Source organism: Terrapene carolina, unplaced genomic scaffold (assembly GCF_002925995.2).
Source record: "Terrapene carolina triunguis isolate 2854851 unplaced genomic scaffold, T_m_triunguis-2.0 Scaffold629, whole genome shotgun sequence".
In the NCBI taxonomy this organism is placed as follows: Eukaryota; Metazoa; Chordata; order Testudines; family Emydidae; genus Terrapene; species Terrapene triunguis.
In genome coordinates, this window is record NW_020664980.1 from 19,983,060 (window position 1) to 20,002,143 (window position 19,084).

Consider the following 19,084-nt stretch of genomic DNA (forward strand, 5'->3'; position numbering starts at 1 on the left):
ATTCCCAGCTGCTGGCAAACAGAGGCCAGGGACCCCATCCCTGCCCAGCCTGGCTAATAGCCATCGATGGACCGATCCTCCAGGAATGTATCTAGTTCCTTTCCCACCCCCGCGCTGCCCAGGGCTGTCCTGTGGGTCCACGCAGCGGCGCGAGGCAAGCTGGGATCAGGGCAGGCTGCGCAAACCGAACGCTCAAAGGCTCAGACTGCCAGCCAGAAGGAAAGGACGCCGCAGTGCACGCCGGGATTTGGAGGGAAGTGAGGCGAGTGAGGTGCATGCCGGGAGCGGATCTGGCTATTGCGGGGCATGCTGGGATCAGAGGAGGAAGGGGGAGCTAGTGCTAGCGCGGTGTATGCCGGGATCGGGGCGGGCCGTGCTCGCACTCAGAGGCCCAGCGCGGGGCGGCCGCTCGCTCGGTGTCTCGGGGCGGCGGCGACCGTTGGGGCGGCTCCCGAGGCTCCTACCCGGCGGGGATGGCGGATGCGGCGGCTTCCCCGGTGGGGAAGCGGCTCCTGCTGCTCCTGACGGCCAGTCCCGGCGAGGGTGAAGCGGTGGGGCTGGAGCCGGGGCCTGCCCTGCCCTCTCGGGCTTGGCGGAGCGGCACCGTGCGGGCCATGAGCGGAGCGGTGCCCCAGGACCTGGCGGTGAGACCCTGCGGGGGAAGCCCGGGGCCTACACGGGAGGGCTTAGGCGAGCGGGGCGGCGCCGGCAGGGGGATCCCGGCGGGGCCTGGTCTCCCCCCCCCCCCCCCCCCCGGGCCTATGCGGTGCTGGGGGGAACGGAACCGTCGGGGCGTTTTGTCCCCCTCCCCCTGTGGGCTGGGGCCGTTCTTCCCGCGGCGCTGGGTGGTGCCTCAGGCTGTTCAAACGACCCCCGCCTCACCCATGTTGCTTCGTACTCCTGCCTCGTTAACGGCCTGGGGTGTTTCACGCAGCGCCTTGTGAGGGGCATTTGCGCCTACCCCGTCCAGTGTTGCTGGGACCATTGCGGTTGTTTCGTGTATCAGACTCTGTTTGTTTATAGCTTATGTTTCGCTTTCACTGTAGTTAGGCGCTAGCTCAGTTCTGTAGGATTTGGGTCTGGCAGAAATATCTGGGAAGGTTTAACCCAAACTGTTTCTATGTGGATTAGATAAACAAGCTTTTTTCCTAAATCAGCCTTACTTTGTGGTTTTATACAATGAGGTTCTGCAGAGCTGAAAGGAATTTCATTGCTGCTACTGTTTTCCAAAGATCATATGTAGCCTTAAAAGTCACTTAACATCTTAACTTTGAAATACAATCTGGCCACTTGAAAATAGTGTATTGTGTAACCACGCTGCATTGACTTAAGACACTTGCATTGAAGTTCCCCACTCACTCTCTACATATCTGTCCCTAGGTGTGAGGAGTCTGACCACAGTGGGATGGGGTGGCTGAATATAGGAGTGATTCCAATGGTTTAGTCATTTCATTTGGGTAAAGAAGTGTCTATTGGGTGGAGGAGTTTGTCTAATAAGGTACCTGTAAAATCTACAACTGCAATATTTGTGAGAAATTAATTCTGAAATAGAAATGGGAGGTTTCTGATTATCTGCTAGAGTGGGGGGGTGTCTATGGATTTAGGCATTGCAATACTGAGCATCAAGGTCCCTAGAAAATCACAGGAACAATACCACGATCCACAAAGCTGAGTTAGGCTCTTAGGCATTCTGTACAATTTATGGGAAGAGCTAGGTGTCCAAGAACACAATCCATAAAAACTATCATGCTAGGCAGGGAGCCACGTAAGCTAGCCAGTTGGAGGTGCCAAGGAGCAGGGTGTGCGCTAAGCCTTTCCCATCCCTCAGAGATAGGTGCCTAAGTCCAGGTTGCAGGGAGGCACCTAGCTATTCTTGCTGATCCATGAATGGGAAGGAACCTGCCACATGGAGTCAAGTGGGTTAGGCGCTTAATGCTTTTCTTGCAGGAGTGAATTAAGCATTTGCCTTTCTCCACACATGGAGAGGGAGCTGGTGGTGCCAACTATATAACTTTTACCCCAGTGGTTAGAGTACATGCCTGGGATGTGGGAGACCCAAATTCAATTCTCCCCCCTCCTCCCGAGGGGAAGAAGTGATTTGAACAAGGGTTTCTCTTCTTCCTCTCTGGCATAGAAGGAGGGAATTAAACCTGGGTGACCTAGGCAAGTGCTGTAAGGACTGAGCTGAAAGTATTAAGGTGAGCAACTTCTACCACCATTATCATTTCCTCTGGGCGGCTTTCGAATGGGACCCAATCTGTTAGGCGTGCTTAGAGGTTGCCTATCAGATCGGGCCCTGTGTGCAGGTTAGGCAGCCAAACACCTGTCTTCCTTTGGTTCATGATTTGCTCTGGGACTTAGGTGGGAGATAGGTGTCCAGATGCCTAGAGTGAGGCATTGCGCATGCTCCGAGGCAAAAACTTAGCCATTGAGGTAACTTTTACCCTGAAATCTTAGGCATTGAGTCAGTTTAGGTGCCTATGAGGTTCAGTGTGAGTTTAGTGGATTGCAGTGGAGCCAAAACTGGGTCTTAAGTGCCTAAATACCTTTGTGGGTTGCGCCTCTAGTGTCTGGGTGCATAAAACCTTGTTAAATACATGATAGATGTTTTTGCTAGAAAGGTATTCAGGTTTGTTTATTAGCATAGGCAGCATCATTTGGAAGGTTTAGACCCAATCTGGGGAAACAGAATTGTTTCTAATTCTGCAATACCAGAGACTTACTCTGCTTTCAGCAGGAGGAATTCATACACCATACAATACCTTTATGTACTTTCTTTTGTGTGTTGTCTTCTGAAGTTCACCCTAACAGAGTTGAGTGAATTTGTAGGCATGCTTCTCCCAAAAAGCATCTCTAATGTTTGCATTTGACCAATTTTTGTCCACAGGTACTGGGAGCACATTTTGGAAGGCCTTTGGTAACTCAGCCCATAAGGTGAAAAATCAAACCAAAATCTGAGGACAAGTATCTTTGCCTTCAGTGCTCTACATCATAGCACCTATGTACATCCAACTTTTTCTCCCTTTATTTTTCTTCTTGCCCCCGCCCCTTTGCCAGTGATGTCAGGCTTGATAACCCTTTACTCTCCTCTCATAAGTATTTATCTTCTTCCAAGCTGTCTGTGGAACATCCTTCTTGAACCTGTTCAAGCTACCTCCCTTGCCATAGTCTTTGATGGCAGGGAATTTCTTCTGTCATATCACCTGTAAACAGTGTGAGGGATGTTAGTATACATTTAGGAACAAAGAATGTAGGCCATACTTGCATTCCGGAGGTTCTGTTCTGGGAAACTGAGACTCTGAAAAAGATTTGAGGGTCATCGTGGATAATCAGTCCATTTGCTCACACCATCATACTGGGAGTTCATTTTCATCTAATGTTGACCCTAGGGTGCATAAATAGGGGAATCTCAAATAGGAGTAGAGAGGTTATTTTAACTCTGTATTTGGTACTGGTGTAACCACTATTGCAATACTGTGTGCAGATCTGCTGCCCACAATTCAAGAAGGATGTTGATAAATTGGTGAGGGTTCAGTGGAGAGCCACAAGAATGATCAGAGAATTAGAAAAGATGTCTTACAGTGATAGACTCAAGGAGCTCAATCTATTTAGATTAAGAAAGGTGAAGGGGTGACTTGATTACAGTCTGTAAGTACTTAACCAGAGAACAACTATTTAATAATGGGCTCTTCAGTCTAGCAGAGAAAGGTATAACACGATCCAAAGGCTGAAAGTTGAACCTAGACAAATTCAGACTGGAAATACAGTGTAAATTTTTAATGGTGAGAGTAATTAACCATTGGAACAATTAACAATGGTCATGGTTTGACAATATTTAAATCAAGATTGGATGTTTTTCGAAGAGTTTTAAGAATTATTTTGCGGAAGTTCTATGGCCTGTGCTATGCAGGAGGTCAGACTAGATGATCACAATGGTCACTTCTGGCCATAGAATCTATGAAACTTAAATGATTAGCATCCCTTTTTATTTGCTAATGTGTCCAAGTCTTACTGATTCCTCCTCCCCCTTTTGATGCTGACTGCTCGTGTCAATTTTTGGATTGTGTGCCCTTTGGGGTAGATGCATTGTGTGGTGTGTGTGTGGTGTGTTTTTTTTTTGTTTTTTTTTTTAGTTTCCAGGCATGTCTGGACACTTGGAAGATTAAAAAATAACAAGTGGAATGACCTGATTTTCCCACTTGAATACAGTCATTGGGCATCTAGAACAGGTGCGAGGCATTTGCATTTCAGGATAAACATAAAGCAAATGCAGAAGACATGATTTTAAGTGAGGTTCTGGGCTGTGTGAGCACTGGGCCCAATATGTTAATATACAAGTTCTTTGACTGTTTCAAGTTGCTTTAATTGTAAACTAACTCTTAAGGAAAGATTGGTATAGTGCATTATCTGCTCTACAGGCACATCTCCCAAAAGGAGGAACCCAGCCTTTGCTGGGAATACTTTTTAAGAGGGGAAGAGTTTCAGGGCTGTTCCCTCTGACCAATTTATGGAAGGATAGTTTTGTTACTGTATCTGTCATTGTTCTTCAGAGTTTTTGGAGGGCTGAGATTCTAACAGCTTCTTTTTTTTTTTTTTTTTTCCTGGTGAGGAGGATGTGACCTCTTTAAGTGATGCTGCTCTCAGCTCATCCCAATCTTAATTTTATACAGGTTTTATACAATATTGAGTTAATGCTTGCATCCCTATTTTAACATCATCTTGGTGCAAGGTTTTACCATCGAGCTTTCCAAATCTTAGAATCATTACATGGGGGAAGATTTTCACCAAGTATCCTGGTTAGCTACTATTATCATGGTGCAGCATCTGGTGGTGTAATTGTGTAGCATTTGTTTGATTTTTGTTTTGTTGGGCAACCTGCTTCCCTGCCTGCTAGCAGTCTGGGGAGTAGGAACTTTTGTGAAATCGTAGCCCTTGATATCAGCCTGCTCAAGAGCTCTGTAGGTGTTGCAGCTCTCATCCTGTTTTCCTCCATCACCAAATCTTGCATGATTGCTTTCTCACTAGCACTTATTTATTCCAGAGCCCTGGATAGCAGCATAATAGGAACTGTCACAACTAGGGACACTGTAATGGTTGGGTTGTCTACTGTGGTCGTTGGTCGCACATTGTTCTTGAGAAAAGGTTCCATCAAGCTCTGTTTTGGAGTTTGGTTTCTCTTGCCTGGGCTTGTGGTGACACAAGAATGAAGCCTGGTCGTGCACACACTAACTTATACATAGTTACAGTTTAAACTCCCTTTCCGATATAAAGCTAACTTTTTCCACTGTCCTCTGACCTTGCTAAAGTTTAACCATTTTTCCTGAAAACTTGTTTGCAGGGTCTTTCTCAAAAATAGTTTTTCTGTGAAGTTTGAGGGAAAATGGACAAGGTGTTTCAGAGATTTGCAGATTCCCTAAGAGCTCTTCTCACTTCTGGAAAATCTGCTAACTTACTAACAGCTTCCGTCTCAAACTGCTTGACCTAGAAATTCCAAATGTATTTTTGCTGAGCTGGCCATATTGAGGAATTTATTTCACTTTTTGCTGTTGGAGAGGTGTCTAACTTAGATAAATTGAACAATAAATACTTAGTCCAGGGCATTGGAAGGGCTAGTGCCAAGAGTGCTTAATAATGTCTGGCTGTAAGCAACAGCAATACATAATAAAAGTTTCTCCAAGTCAATCTGTGGCTCTGCTGTGGTTGTTTAACTCAAATTTAACAGCCCATCAACATGAAAATGTCCATACCAGCTCTCGCACATGAAAATTCATAATGGCCATCAGCATTACAAATATTCTTTAAAAAAATCCAAGGCATGCTTTTTCAGAGTGTGGTCCACATCTTAATAACAAGATTGTCTTATGGACATCTTCCTTCTCAGTGGCTGAACAACATGGGGCGCCAGCCCCTAAATGTTATGCTCTTCAACCTCGGCAGTCTGTTATTCAGTGGCAGAATATTGCCCTCCAGTATGGGCTCACTCGTCTTGCACAAAAATGATCGACGTACAGCTTAATTCCACCATGTGTATTATTTCAGGCACACTTAAATATACTCCTCTACCATGGTTACTGGTTTTCTGTTGCTCTGCCCAGTGCTTGCAGAGAGGAAAGCGTAGCTAAGCTTGTGACAAAATTGTGTGATGTGCCATATCTACTGTTAATTAAAGACTTGTTTAATCCACCACATGGTCATCTGTCCTCACATTGCCCATTGTGGCTAAGTTTACTGGGTGAGAGATTGACAATAGAGGACACGTGGCGAGCTTTAGAGTCTGCAGAGAAAGTGACAAATAACTCTTGTGTCAGACCCCACTCAACATCAACCTGGGTTTGATTTACTGCAAATGTGATGGAGCCTTCTTAACCGATTTCGTACTGAACATGGAATTTGTGCTGAAGCAGAATTTCAGTGGCATTTTAGAGGCAGTCCACTATGTCAATGTGGGCAGCCACAAACCATGACACATTGTTGAGGAGTGCAAAATGACGCAACCTCCTGGAGGTCTTTGTCGCTTGACCGGATTGCATACACCAAATATTTATAGTGATCATGAAACCATCATGGTGGCAACTATAGAAATTAATATGAAAAATGAACATTAGAAAATTATTTAATATATTGTTCTGGGGTGAGCATAACCCTTCCCCTTCCATTAAGATAATGGTAAGAGAGCCATTAAGTTCCTTTATGGAACCAAAAAGCTGAAATAATAGCAAGCCTCCACCCAAAACACAGGCACGTGTCACTTCCCAAAACAAAAGCACATGCAAGGTATGAGGGTGGATTTTACTTAAATCAAATTGATTTAAATCACTAGTCAGGAAGACTCAATTTAATCATGGATTTCTACATAAAAGTGCATTCTTGTTGGTTGTTATAACCTTAATACATATTCTTCACAACTCAGAGATGTAGGTTTCATTTTTAGAAGGTACACACTATACATTTTTTAAATGATTTATTTTGAAAACTTTTCAGATTAGTTTTACAGCTATATCAGAAAATGAATGATTGCTTGGTTATTTCATTTACCAAAGGTAATTGGGAGGTGAACTATCTGCTTCAATGACTTCATAAATAGCTCCAATGCAACAGGTTAATCATTAATATTTGGAGGATTTTCTTGCCATGCTTTAGGAGGAGGAGAACATCACCAGACAGACATTTAAATTGTTTTATTTAACTAAAACAACAATGTTATGTAGTCTGGATTTTTTTCTTCAACAGCAAACATATAGTATTTTAACAAAACAAGCATATGAATTTTTGAATTTAGTTAAACATTCAAGTTTTTTAAAATCAGGTTTGTTTTTGTTAAAATTGTTTTTAACTAAAATAGTTAAATGAAATATTTGTTTAAAAAAAAAAAATTGACTGTCAGCCAGGTCAACATGAGAAACTTAAAACATTGGTTTCTGCAGTTAACTCAGTCGTCTTCACCTTCATTTTCCTGTTTGTTCATAATCTGGAAAAGAAAAACAAGCATTCCTGCTTTTCCAGGTCCCAAACAATTTCTCAATTTGGAATGAATTAGAATATTTTCTTCCTTTGGACCTTCTACACCAGCAGAAGAAGCTACTGCTGTTAAAAGTGAGATTATCACTTCAACAGTCTCTGAATCCAAGTGTTTAACTGACTTCCTCCAGTTCACTGGTGTGACTTTCTTTAAAACATCATCAGCAAACATATATTTCTTGAATGGTTCACCCTTGGCTCTGAAGTTTATTATAGTTTGCATTATGGAGGAATGATTGCTGGATGTCCATGTCATAGCCAACTCCTCTTCTTCAGCAGTTAAGGTTTGACCCTGGTACCGAGTATTGAGACTATTTGCAAGAAAATGAGCTGGAGATAGTGCTTGTTCCATTAGCTGTTTTATTGCTGGCGCTGTTGAAATTTGGAAGTAACTGAGTGGGATCTTAAAAAGAGAAATATGCAATGACAGAGTTAAATTACAAGTATTAAAAAAATGATTTCCCTGCATTTTGTTCAGGACTGCAGAAATAGGCTTCAGGGTACGCAGCATGTGTTCAACATTTCTCTTAAGCCCAATGTTGAGAACTTTGGCTCTGACAGTGCCATCTATTTTTTCACGATTTTGTTCACAAACTGTCATCAGATTAGGCCACTTCTTGATATAGTGCTCAAAACAGTGCACTACTGAGTTCCATCGCACTTCTTGTGGGAAAGTTAGCTTGGTTCCGCCCACTTTTTTCAGAGCAGCTGTTGCAAAGTGGTTGTTACGGAAGTATTTTGCAATTTCAAGAACATTAGCCTTTATTTCTGGAACATTGAAGTCTTTGGCTAGGAGGTGCATCAAATGAGCACTGCAACTGTATGTTGTTAGCTTGGGATGCTCTTCACTCTCCTAAATTTCTTCTCATCTTGGATACATTTGCAGCATTGTCTGTGACCAAGCTGCATGCTAGACATTTGAATTTTTTCCCCACAGTTTGTTATAGCTTTTACTGCTACTTCTTGTAAGTATTCTGCTTTGTGCACATTTCCTGATGCATCAGTTGTTTCTGTAAGGAAGACATTCTCTTCTTCTGTTGTCACACAAGCACGTTGTGGACATTGCTCCACCCATCAAGACTCAGGTTAACAATTTCACCCTCTTGACCTTTTGCACACTGCTCAATTTCTCTTTCATACACTTTATCCAGCAATTTGCCTGTGACATCTGCTCTGTTGGGTGGACTGTATCCTGGTCTTAATGACTGAACCATGTTAATGAAGTGTGGGTTCTTAATCATAGGGAAAGGAGAGTTTGTTGCATAAACAAACTGGGCAATTTTGTAATCAATTACCTCTTTTTGTAATCTGCTGGTTCTTATCACAGACTTATCTATGGTTGCTTCTGGATGATGGTGATTTTTTTTCTTTTTGCTACAGGTGATATACGGTGGCTATGTGACATGTGTTGTGACTAAAACACTATAATTGGCAGATAACTCTGAAACTATAGAAAATGATTGTGATCTTGAAGGTGGCTAGTCTTCAGAATCCTGTATGTTGAGGATGGATTCTCTTAAATAACTGCATTGACGTATTTTGTTTATTATTACCATACTGCTCATTTAGTATTACTCATTGCATTCACTGACACTCAGTACTACTTTAAAGGTGAAATTGTAAAAGGAAGATCTGCCTATTTCAGCTATTTATTTTTTATCACAACTGCATCAAAAATGATAGTACCATAGAGTAACAACTATATTTTTTGCTCAAACATGAGAATTCAAGAATAGTCCAGGAGGAAGATAGGCAGTCCTTAAGAAAGAAGTATGAAATGAAAGTTTACCAACCTGAAGATCCTGCATGTTCAGACATGTTCCTTTTATCATCTTTAACGCAGCTTCCTCCTGAGTGGTAACAGCTAATTTACAAAAACAATGAGGAGTACTTGTGGCACCTTTACTTGTTTTTGCTGATATAGACTAACACGGCTACGGCTCTGAAGCTAATTTACAGATGATGGCATCTATAGTTGGGATTACTTTGCATTTATCAGCCTTGAATTTCATCTGCCGTTTTGTTGCCCAGTCACCCTAGTTTTGTGAGATCCCTTTGTAACTCTTAACGGTCTGCTTTGGACTTAACTAACACTCCACCTGAATTGGCAGAGGACCTGTGGAGGTTTGTGCACCAAAAGAGGTCGCAGCCAGTAGTGAAGAAGATGGAAGCTGATCACCATGAGCTTGCAAGTATAGCTCTGTATGAAATGCGTGATGGGGAAAAGGGATTCTAATCTGGTTGGCAACATTTTTGAACAATGAAAAAAAGCGATAAATCTGGTTTGTAAAACAAGAAAAACTGGCAATAATGCAAAAATTAAGGGAGGCTGGTAATGTGTGTGTGATAATGGGAGGGGGGGAGGAGAATGGCCACAAAAAGTATTGTTAGAAACATAAGGTTAGCCAGGAGAGAGTATCACAACTTCCTAGTGAAAGTTAGTCACTCTCCCATTTTGGGATTGGAGGGACACCAAGTTGAAGGAGCAAAGCTTGGAAATACAGGGATCCGCCCCACAGTTTTTGGTTAGGTCTTAGTGGTAAACTATAATGGTTTTGATTATTGTGTGTAATAGGATCTATGAAATCCATGGGAGTAGAGAACACTGACTCAAACATAAGTTACTAGACTAGACATGCTAACAAGGCTAGCGAATCGGGGATCCAAAACTGAATCACCTAATTGGTCTCAAATGGAGACAGTGACAGGAATGTGCATCTATGGGAAAATGGACCACTGAAATTCAGGCAAGAAATCTTGATAGCAGTATAATAGTGGATGAGTGTGTTTGGATTTCATTATGGCTAATTATAATAAATACCTGGAAAGGTGTATTAAAATTTCAGTCTGTGGAAATTCCTTTAAAAGTTGTCTCCTCTGTACATTTTGTGCAACAAAGGGAAGAGTTGAAAGCTAAGTTAGCTACCTCTTTTTTGAATTTCCAGGCTTATATATGTTCAGGGTTGTTCCAGAATGCCAGTGCTATCAGAGTTTTTTTTCTCACATAAGTGACTAGTAGGTACTACCTTAATTCCAGATGAATAAATATTTTTGACTTAGCTGTACCTTGTTTTTCTAATATTTCCTCTGAAAAAAATGAATACCCAATAACAACTCCCATATTCATAAGGTTAACCAAAGTTCATTTTGAAATATTACATAAAGTACAGCTCTGACAAAATATTCAATACCACTTCTGCCTTTAGCATTCTTTCTTTCTTTCTCACTAACAGAGTAGTTTCATTACAGAGAACTGGCAGACTCTGCCTGATTGCCTGTATGCGTTTGGTGTGTGCGCGTCTGCATATATATGTATATATGTTTGACCATGCAGGCAAAAAACCCAAACAGAGAGAGACATCATTTCTATCCTTTACTGTTTTTATGTGTGGGACTCAAACAAAAAGGAAGGTGGCCATACACAGGAGAGAGGGGAAACACTTAAACAAATTTATAAACGTTATTAACACTAAGAGGTAGATGATGGTTCTCTTTTGTCAAAGGAAAACATTTAAATAGCAGTAAATAGGGACATGTATAAACCACTAACAAAACTGCAGAAGTAAAATTATTAGAAAAATGTTGATGTAATATTTTGTGCTAAACATAGCTATTTTGTAAAAATAACTGTTGTGCATAATGAACACTACTCACAGGTTATTGCCTTTGGCCCTGTCCCCTTCCTCTCCTCCTCAGACAGGGATGGATACTGGTTGTAAATGTCTCTTGAGGAAATGCAGGTACACGTCCTCTGAAGGGTTTCAGGGTCTGATAGACTGCAGTTTGTGGACTCCAGAAGCCCCAGTATTGTCCAATTGGAAAAGTTTCTAGAGGAGGATGCACACACTCCACAGCAGCAGCTGGAGGCAGAGGAGTATGAGGAGGCAGGCAGGCACTGCACTCTGTCAGGCACCATCCTTACTAATGGATTCGTTAAGGAATGCTCCTGTTCTCTGTTATGTCTTTCCTCCTAAAAAAAAATGGTCAAACAGTCTCTGCTCCTAGCCAAGGGCACTTGCCCTGAGAAAATCCCGATGCTTCTGGCTCCTCCTCCTTCATTCCAGGAAGCAGGTCCTTTATAGAACATAAGAACGGCCATACTGGGTCAGACTAAAGGTCCATCTAGACCAGTATCCTGTCTTCTGACAGTGGCCACTGTCAGGTGCCCCAGAGGAAATGAACAGGTAATCATCAAGTGATCCAAATCATCAAGTGATCTATTCCTTGTCGTCCATTCCCAGCTTCTGGCAAACAGAGGCTAGGGACACCATCCCTGCCCATCCTGGCTAATAGCTATTGATGGACCTATCCTCCATGAATTTATCTAGGGGAGGGAGGGATAGCTCAGTGGTTTGAGCATTGGCCTGCTAAACCCAAGGTTGTGAGTTCAATCCTTCAGGGGGCCACTGAGGGATCTGGGGCAAAATCAGTACTTGGTCCTGCTAGTGAAGGCAGGGGGCTGGACTCGATGATCTTTCAGGGTCCCTTCCAGTTCTATGAGGTATATCTCCATATATTATTATTAATATTATTTATTATTATTCGTTCTTTTTTGAACCATGTTATAGTCTTGGCTTTCACAACATCCTCTGGCAAAGAGTTCCACAGGTTGACTGTGCGTTGTGTGAAGAAATACTTCCTTTTGTTTGTTTTAAATCTGCTGCCTATTGATTTAATTTGGTGACTCCTAGTTCTTGTGTTATGAGAAGTAAATAACACTTCCTTATTTACTTTCTCCATGATTTTGTAGACCTCTATCCTATTCCCCCTTAGTTGTCTCTTTTCCAAGCTGAAAAGGCCCAGTCTTATTAATTTCTCCTCATACGGAAGCTGTTCCATACCCCTAATCATTATAGCCCTTCTGTTCCTGGCTGTTCCCTCTCTGGGGTTCTGGTCCTGTCCTCATGCCGGTATGGTTTTGCTGTCAGGAGCCGAAGGTCCTGCCAATTCAGAGAATTATGTTTTCAGCCTTGGGAAATAGCTGAGAAATCTCCTATATAGCATGATTTTGCTGTAGAAGGCCACAATTTTGATAGTTTTCAGGATTCCAGGAATGTAACTTGTCTCCACCTGGTTCTCATTCAACTTTTGCAGCCCATAAGCAAATAGCAGAGACAAATAATGGTGAGAAATTTTCCTGTTTTTAATTGCTACAAATCATTTTATTGTATTAAAGGGTTTTACAAATTTTAAATTTTAATAACTTCTGAAGGGCTTCTGGTGAAATAGGGAAACTTCTTCTAGGGGCCATGTTAATTCTTTCTATTTTGTTCCTTTAAAGGTTGGCCAGCATCTTGAACACTGGTTTTCAAAGTATCTGTAAGGCCCCATGGCTCTAGAACCCAGGCCTGTACTGCTACCAGGCAGCTGACATCCAGGTTGCCATCTAGCAGCAGCTGTTTTTTTCCCCCTGCTCCAGCTGGTGTTTTCTGAATGAGTCTCTGTGGGACAGTGCATGCAGAAGGGGCCAAATATCGAGCTTTTTTATTTTTTTTTTAACTTTCCACTGAGAGGAATGTGCTCTTACTACAGTACCTTTAGTGAAGGTTATTTGAGTGCTGGTCCTTGTGTATTCCACCATGGGTATGCATGCACCTGAGACTGGAGATTACTAGGCAAGTAGTGTCAGTTGGTCCATATCTGTGCAGTTGCTCCCCTTGTGTTCCATATCGAGGGTGTAAGGGGCCGTGCATACTGATGCCTCTCCAGTACTTTCTTACCACTGCATGACCTGAGTCAGCATCCTCTGGTGTCTAGAACTGATCCTCTTCAACATTCTTTCCTGTAAATATTTAAAAACGTTATACTCTTAGTTTAGAATACTCACTACAGAGAATCCTCTGGCCTCTTGGAGTGGGACTTAGATTTATGCCTAGGCTCCTGGGCTTTAAGAATTGTGCCTCCTGCCCCTGCTCCTTTTCGGTCAGTGACGACCATTTTTCGTCAAAGAAGCTCACATCTCCACTAAGTGAAATGTGTGCTGCTGCTTTCCCATCTAAACTCATCCGGCTGAAGAACTCTGGCTTTGAAGGCACCTAATGGAGTGTGCCATGAGGCCTGTCAGTTCCAGGCTGAGGAGATTCCCCTCACTCTCCCTGGTAAATTGGCCTGAGACATTGCGGAGGGAGCCTCCTAACTCTGCCTGAATCAGGAGTTGGTATCGCTAGGCACTCATAAACATAAGAGTAAATCCCCTCCTAGATCTTCTAAGAGAAGGGATCCCTCCCCAATCCTGCCTACATTAGGTGAGTCTTTGTGTCCAGGACACAAGGACTTGGGTCCTCCTAAGTCTTCTGACTGTGATCGAAAGGCCCAAAAGAGCAAGGCTCCTTCTGCACTTCTCCCGTGTCATCACCACCAATCTCTGTACCGACTAAAACAAAGCACTGAGAGCCAAAAGACTATGAACTGACAGTACACATGCGGTCAGAGGTTCTACTCCCACAGCCCAGAGAGACCCACCAACTACTTTTACACTGACTCTGGTGGTGTGGGGCAATGAAAATAAGCCTTCTAAGGCTCCAACATCCTACACCACACCAGAGGGGATTGGACTAGATGACCTGAGGTCTCTTCCAACCCTAATCTTCTATGATTCATCCTTCCACACCCACAATCTGCCCTGTTGTTGGGACTGACCCTCACCAGGGAGATTGACACCTGAGAAGCTCATCTCCCATTCCATTTGCTAGCTGCAGCTTCCCAATACCAGTACTGACTGCACTGCTGATAGAACTGAACCCATCCTTTTTATCTTTTGGAGAGTCAGATATTCCATGGAATCTTCTTCGCCTTCCACTGAGAGAATTAAGTCTGGGTAGAGGTTTGAGAACCTCTTACTTCCAGCCTTGTCCATCAAAGTGGTGACCTCCCCGGTTGTGAGAAAGATGGTACCCAGTGCCTCAGGGACCACCGCAACCTACTTTTAACCCTTCACAATGGCCTTACTGGGGGCTTTGGGACCTGTATGCACCACACGCAGTCTGTGATCCCACGTGGAATCATATCTCTCTCCCCCTGCCCCTCCCCCAAGGGATCAACTGGAGCTTCTAAACCTATGGAGGAGGAAGATGAACTGAAACCACTGGTATCGACAGATATTTCTTCTTTCTTGCCTGATGAGGTGATTGCACCAGTCTCACTGTCTCCTCCAGATGACCATAAAGAGTTCCAAGAGCTACTTGGAAGAGTAGCAGAAAAGCTCCCATCTCTTTAGAAGAGGTCCAGGACTCTCAACACAAGCTTTTGGCCATCCTACAGACTATAGGGTCTAGCCGAATAGCAATCCCGATCATGAGGTCATATTAGAACTGGCAAGAACTGCATAGTACACAGCAGCCACTTGCGCTCCTATTCATAAGAGGTTGAAAAAGCGGTACTTTGTCCTAGTTAAAGGAACAGAGTTGTTGTTGCACCCTGCCCTGAACTCCCTAGTCATCCAAGCAGCCATCAGAAGACAGGTGAATCTTTACATTTGCTAAAGGATTCCGGGGCAACCCTCCATTCCCTGGACATATATACACCAGCCCTGAAGAGAAAACACCATAAACAAAATTATAAGCTGAGGCCTTTACAGCAACCCTTCTTCTACCAATACTCTCTTACGAGCCACCTTGCAAATGGCAGAGGTTACAAAAGTCCAGTTACACTGCCCCATCCACCTCTACTGCAGTCACCCAATCTCACCTCCTGACCAAAAGATGCTTTTGATTGGCACTTGAAAGCTGTGAACCAGTTTGTTACCATCTTCACCCAGCTTTCCAGATCCACTTTGGTGGACTCCTAGCACAGTTTTCCGCAAATGGAGGGTAATAACGGACAAATGGGTGTTGGATATCCTCCATTCCGGGTATGCCATCAGATTTCCTGTCCCTCTTCAGGGACCTCTCTTACAAAGAGAATTCCTCCTACAAAAGGGAGCAATAGAGTGAGTACCCCTTCAAAAACAAGGAAGAAGGTTTTACTCCAAGTTTTTTCTAGTCCCCAAAGAGACAGGAGGGTTCAGACCCATCCTCATTTTGTGACTATTCTATCTTTATTCACAAAATAAAGTTCCGCATAGTCACATTGGCATCAATTTTGCCATCCCTAGAAAGATGCATGGTTCACAGCATCTTTTGTAGTGAGAGCTTATTTTCACATTGATATTCACCCTGGCTACAGAAAATACTTCAGATTTTTGTAGTGGGCCACAACTGTCAATACAGGGTATTCCTATTTGGCCTTGCACCCAGTTTTTGTGAAAGTGTTTGTTTCTGTAGCAACTGCGCACCTGGGATGGTTTCACTGCCTTCCTGTATCAGGATGATTGGCTTCTCATAGGCAAGACATGTCCAGAAGTTGAAGCAGCAATGAGATTGATGCTATATCTCCTAGTATCCCTGAGAGTCTCTGAATATAGAGAAGTCCACTCCAACTCTGACCCAGATTATAGATGTCACAGGAGCGACCTTAGGCAGATAAATCTTTGCCCTTATTATGTCTATGGACAAGATTCCAAGCCCTAGGCAGACTGATAGATCAGATTTCGCATAACCCTCAACATCGGTCTGGATGTCCCTTGTACTCTTGGGTTACATGGTGTCATGCTTATATAATGGTGTTTGCCAGACTCCACCTCTGCAGGCTTGGTTTTGAACAGTATACTGTTCAAACAGCATGAACACTGTAGTGACATCCCTGTCAAGATAAGGACCTACTCTAACCTGGTGGAAGGATCCAGCACAAGTGTGCCTATTTGTTCCTTTCCTATCCTCCACACCAACAGAACAATAATCACAGATGCCTCTTTGTTATGGTGAGGGGGCTCAAATGGACAGCCATATATAGGACCCCACCAAATTCACAGTCCATTTTGGTCAATTTCACAGCCAGAGGGTTTTTAAATGGGTCAATTTCACTTTTTCAGCTGTTTACATCTGAGATTTCATGGTGTTGTAACTGTGGGGTTCTCAACACAAAAGGTACCCAAAAATGGGTCTGATTTCCCCTGCCCAGAGCTGCTATGCAAGAGAAGGACAAGTCCTATCCCTCCCTAGCCCGGCAGGGACTCGCAGCTAGGAGCCCCCTGGCTGGGACACTCCCAGGAGCAAGGGGAGATCAGATTTCAGGGGAAAGGGCTTATTTCATGGTCTGTGACACTTTTTTTCATGGCTGTGAAATTGGTAGGGCCTCCATGGCACTTGGAAGCCCCGGGAAACCAGGGGCCTCACAAACTTTAGGGAATTCAAAGCAGTCTGAGAAGTATGCAGGGCATTCCTACCATTAATCCAGTCTCTCCATGTTCTCACAAAGCAGACAATGTGACACATATTCTACATGAATAAAGAGGGAGGTGTGAGATCTGTTCCCTTGTGTGTAGAAGTGGTCAGCCTGTATGGAACTGGTGTATGTAGAACCACATCACCCTATCAGTAGTGTACCTCCCAGGAACCGAAAAACTCACTAGCAGACACCCTCAGCAGTCATTTTGCCACTGACCATGAATGGGAATTGCACAGTAGTTCTTCGAGTGATTGTTCATGTCCATTCCAAGCAGGTGTGTGCGCACCGCGTGCACGCCAGCCGGAAGATTTTCCCCTAGCAGCGTCCGTAGGGTTGGCCTCGGCGCCCCCTGGAGTGGGGCCTCCATGGCGCCCTATATAGGGGCCCGCCGACCCTCCACCCCCTCAGTTCCTTCTTACCGCCAGTGACGGCTAGCTGGAACTTCCCTCGCTCTTACAGCAAGCTTGGCAGTGTCCCGTTTTTCATTGTATATAGTTTAGTTTAGATTTAGAGTTAGTTGTTGGGTTTTTCCCCCCCCAACGTACTCGTTGCCCCGCTGGGGCATGCCCGGGTCCCCAGGGTTTAAACTCTGCAAGGACTGTGGGAAGTTTATGCCGAAGAGTGACCCGCACTCTTCCTGCTTAAGGTGCCTCAGAGGGAGCCACCAAAGAGACCGGTGCAGTATATGCAGGGCATTCCGTCCCAGGACTCTTAAAGACAGCGAGCAGAGACTCAAAGTGCTCCTGATGGAGGCAGCCCTGCGGCCACATTCGGACCCCGAGCCGGCCGACCCGGCGCCCAGCATGTCATCCTCGGTACGTAGCGCCCCGGCACTAGTAATAAGACAGGAGGCCAAATCCTCCAAGCCCCGGCACCGGAGGGAGTTGGCACATAGAAAATCGGCCTCCGTAAGGCACATAGAAAATCGGCCTCCATAAGGCACTGTTCACCATCTCCGGTGCCCGCTAAAAAGAAGAGGCCGGTGAGGGGCCGATCACCCCACCAAGACCTTAAAAGGCCAGCGCCGTCCACGAGTGTGCAGGGACAAGCTGTGCCACAAACTCTTCCTCCCATTGCTCCGTCGACTCCCGCCCCAGAGAGGGTGCGGTCGAGTCTGGACCGGTTGAGATCCCCGGACCTCAGTGAGGATGTGCATCTCCCATCGACGCCGGAGGCGTTCGAGGCGGCCTCTGACTTATTAAGCCTCCCGGTGCCGGCCTCTCTGCACTGGTTGAAAGCGCCTCCGACCATGGCCCGACCCCCCGATACAATCATGGGGCAAGCCAGCCATGTTGTCGCCTCAGTCCCCGCACCGCGCTCCCCCAGTGACACCAGCGCAGAGAGAGCGTTCTCCGGCCCAGCGGCACCGCTCCCCAGCAACAGTGGGTACTGCTCCCCCTAGGTCCTCCTATTCGGAGACCTCGGACTCAGAGTCCTACCGCTCCAGTAGATCGAGGAGCAGGAGGTCGGCCTCGCAGGCGAGCCTCCAACCTTACCCGCCGCAGTGGCAACAGCAGTGGCAACCGCCCTCCCAGTGGCCGTTCTGGACTCCCTGAGCCTACCATCAGTCCATGGGGCAGGCGTACGGCCCTCGCTCCAGGTCCGCATCGGTCTCCTCGACGTCGGTGGCTCCGGCGCAAATGCCTCCACCACCTGCACCGCCGTCCGACGGGTGTGCCGCATCAAAGCCCAGCACCCCCTAGCCATGCACCGGCGGGGACCATGGTTCCGACGCCGCAGGCACCGCCCAGCACGCCTCGTCGTTCAGTGTCGACCCTGGTACCAGCCGCGGTGCCGCATCCCGCGTCCGCACCGGCCACGCAACCGCAGTACCGTGTGCCGACAGCCCCTGTAAAGACTGAGGGTACAGAGGAAGGCCTGTTGCATGTGATCTCTTCCTCTTCCTCTCCGGATGAGGCGGTCGCAGGTACTTCAACAGCACCGGCCCTAGAGGACAACAAGGTGCTCCAGCAGCTACTTAAGCATGCAGCCCAGAGCCTCGTGATCCACGCGGAGGAGATCGAGGTGGATGTGGATCCGGTAGTGGACATCCTGGCCCCCTCGGGCCCATCCAGGGTGGTCCCACCATTGATTAAAAACAATAGCTGACACATCCCGCACTTTGTGGCAGACGCCAGCCTCATTGGCCCCCCACGGGCAAAAAGACAGAGGTGCTACTTCGTGCCCTCCAAGAGCCATGAGCACCTGTATGCCCACTCTCCCCCGGACTCTCTAGTAGTGGACACGGCCAACCAAAGGGAGCATCAGGGGTTCCAAGGGTCTACACCGAAGAACAGGGAGG

General features: G+C 45.3%; 1 protein-coding gene across 2 annotated transcripts in view; it reads left to right on the plus strand.

Annotated features, from left to right (window-relative positions):
- The first annotated feature begins 361 nt into the window (after nt 1-361).
- The window catches only part of KDM3B (lysine demethylase 3B), a 106,972-nt gene continuing 88,249 nt past the window's right edge, over nt 362-19,084 (plus strand). For both annotated transcript variants that reach the window (XM_024215387.1, XM_024215388.1), the window contains exon 1: nt 362-644. In XM_024215387.1, coding sequence (XP_024071155.1) covers nt 474-644 — 171 coding nt within the window. In that variant the 5' untranslated portion in view covers nt 362-473. The remainder of the gene's footprint in view (nt 645-19,084) is intronic.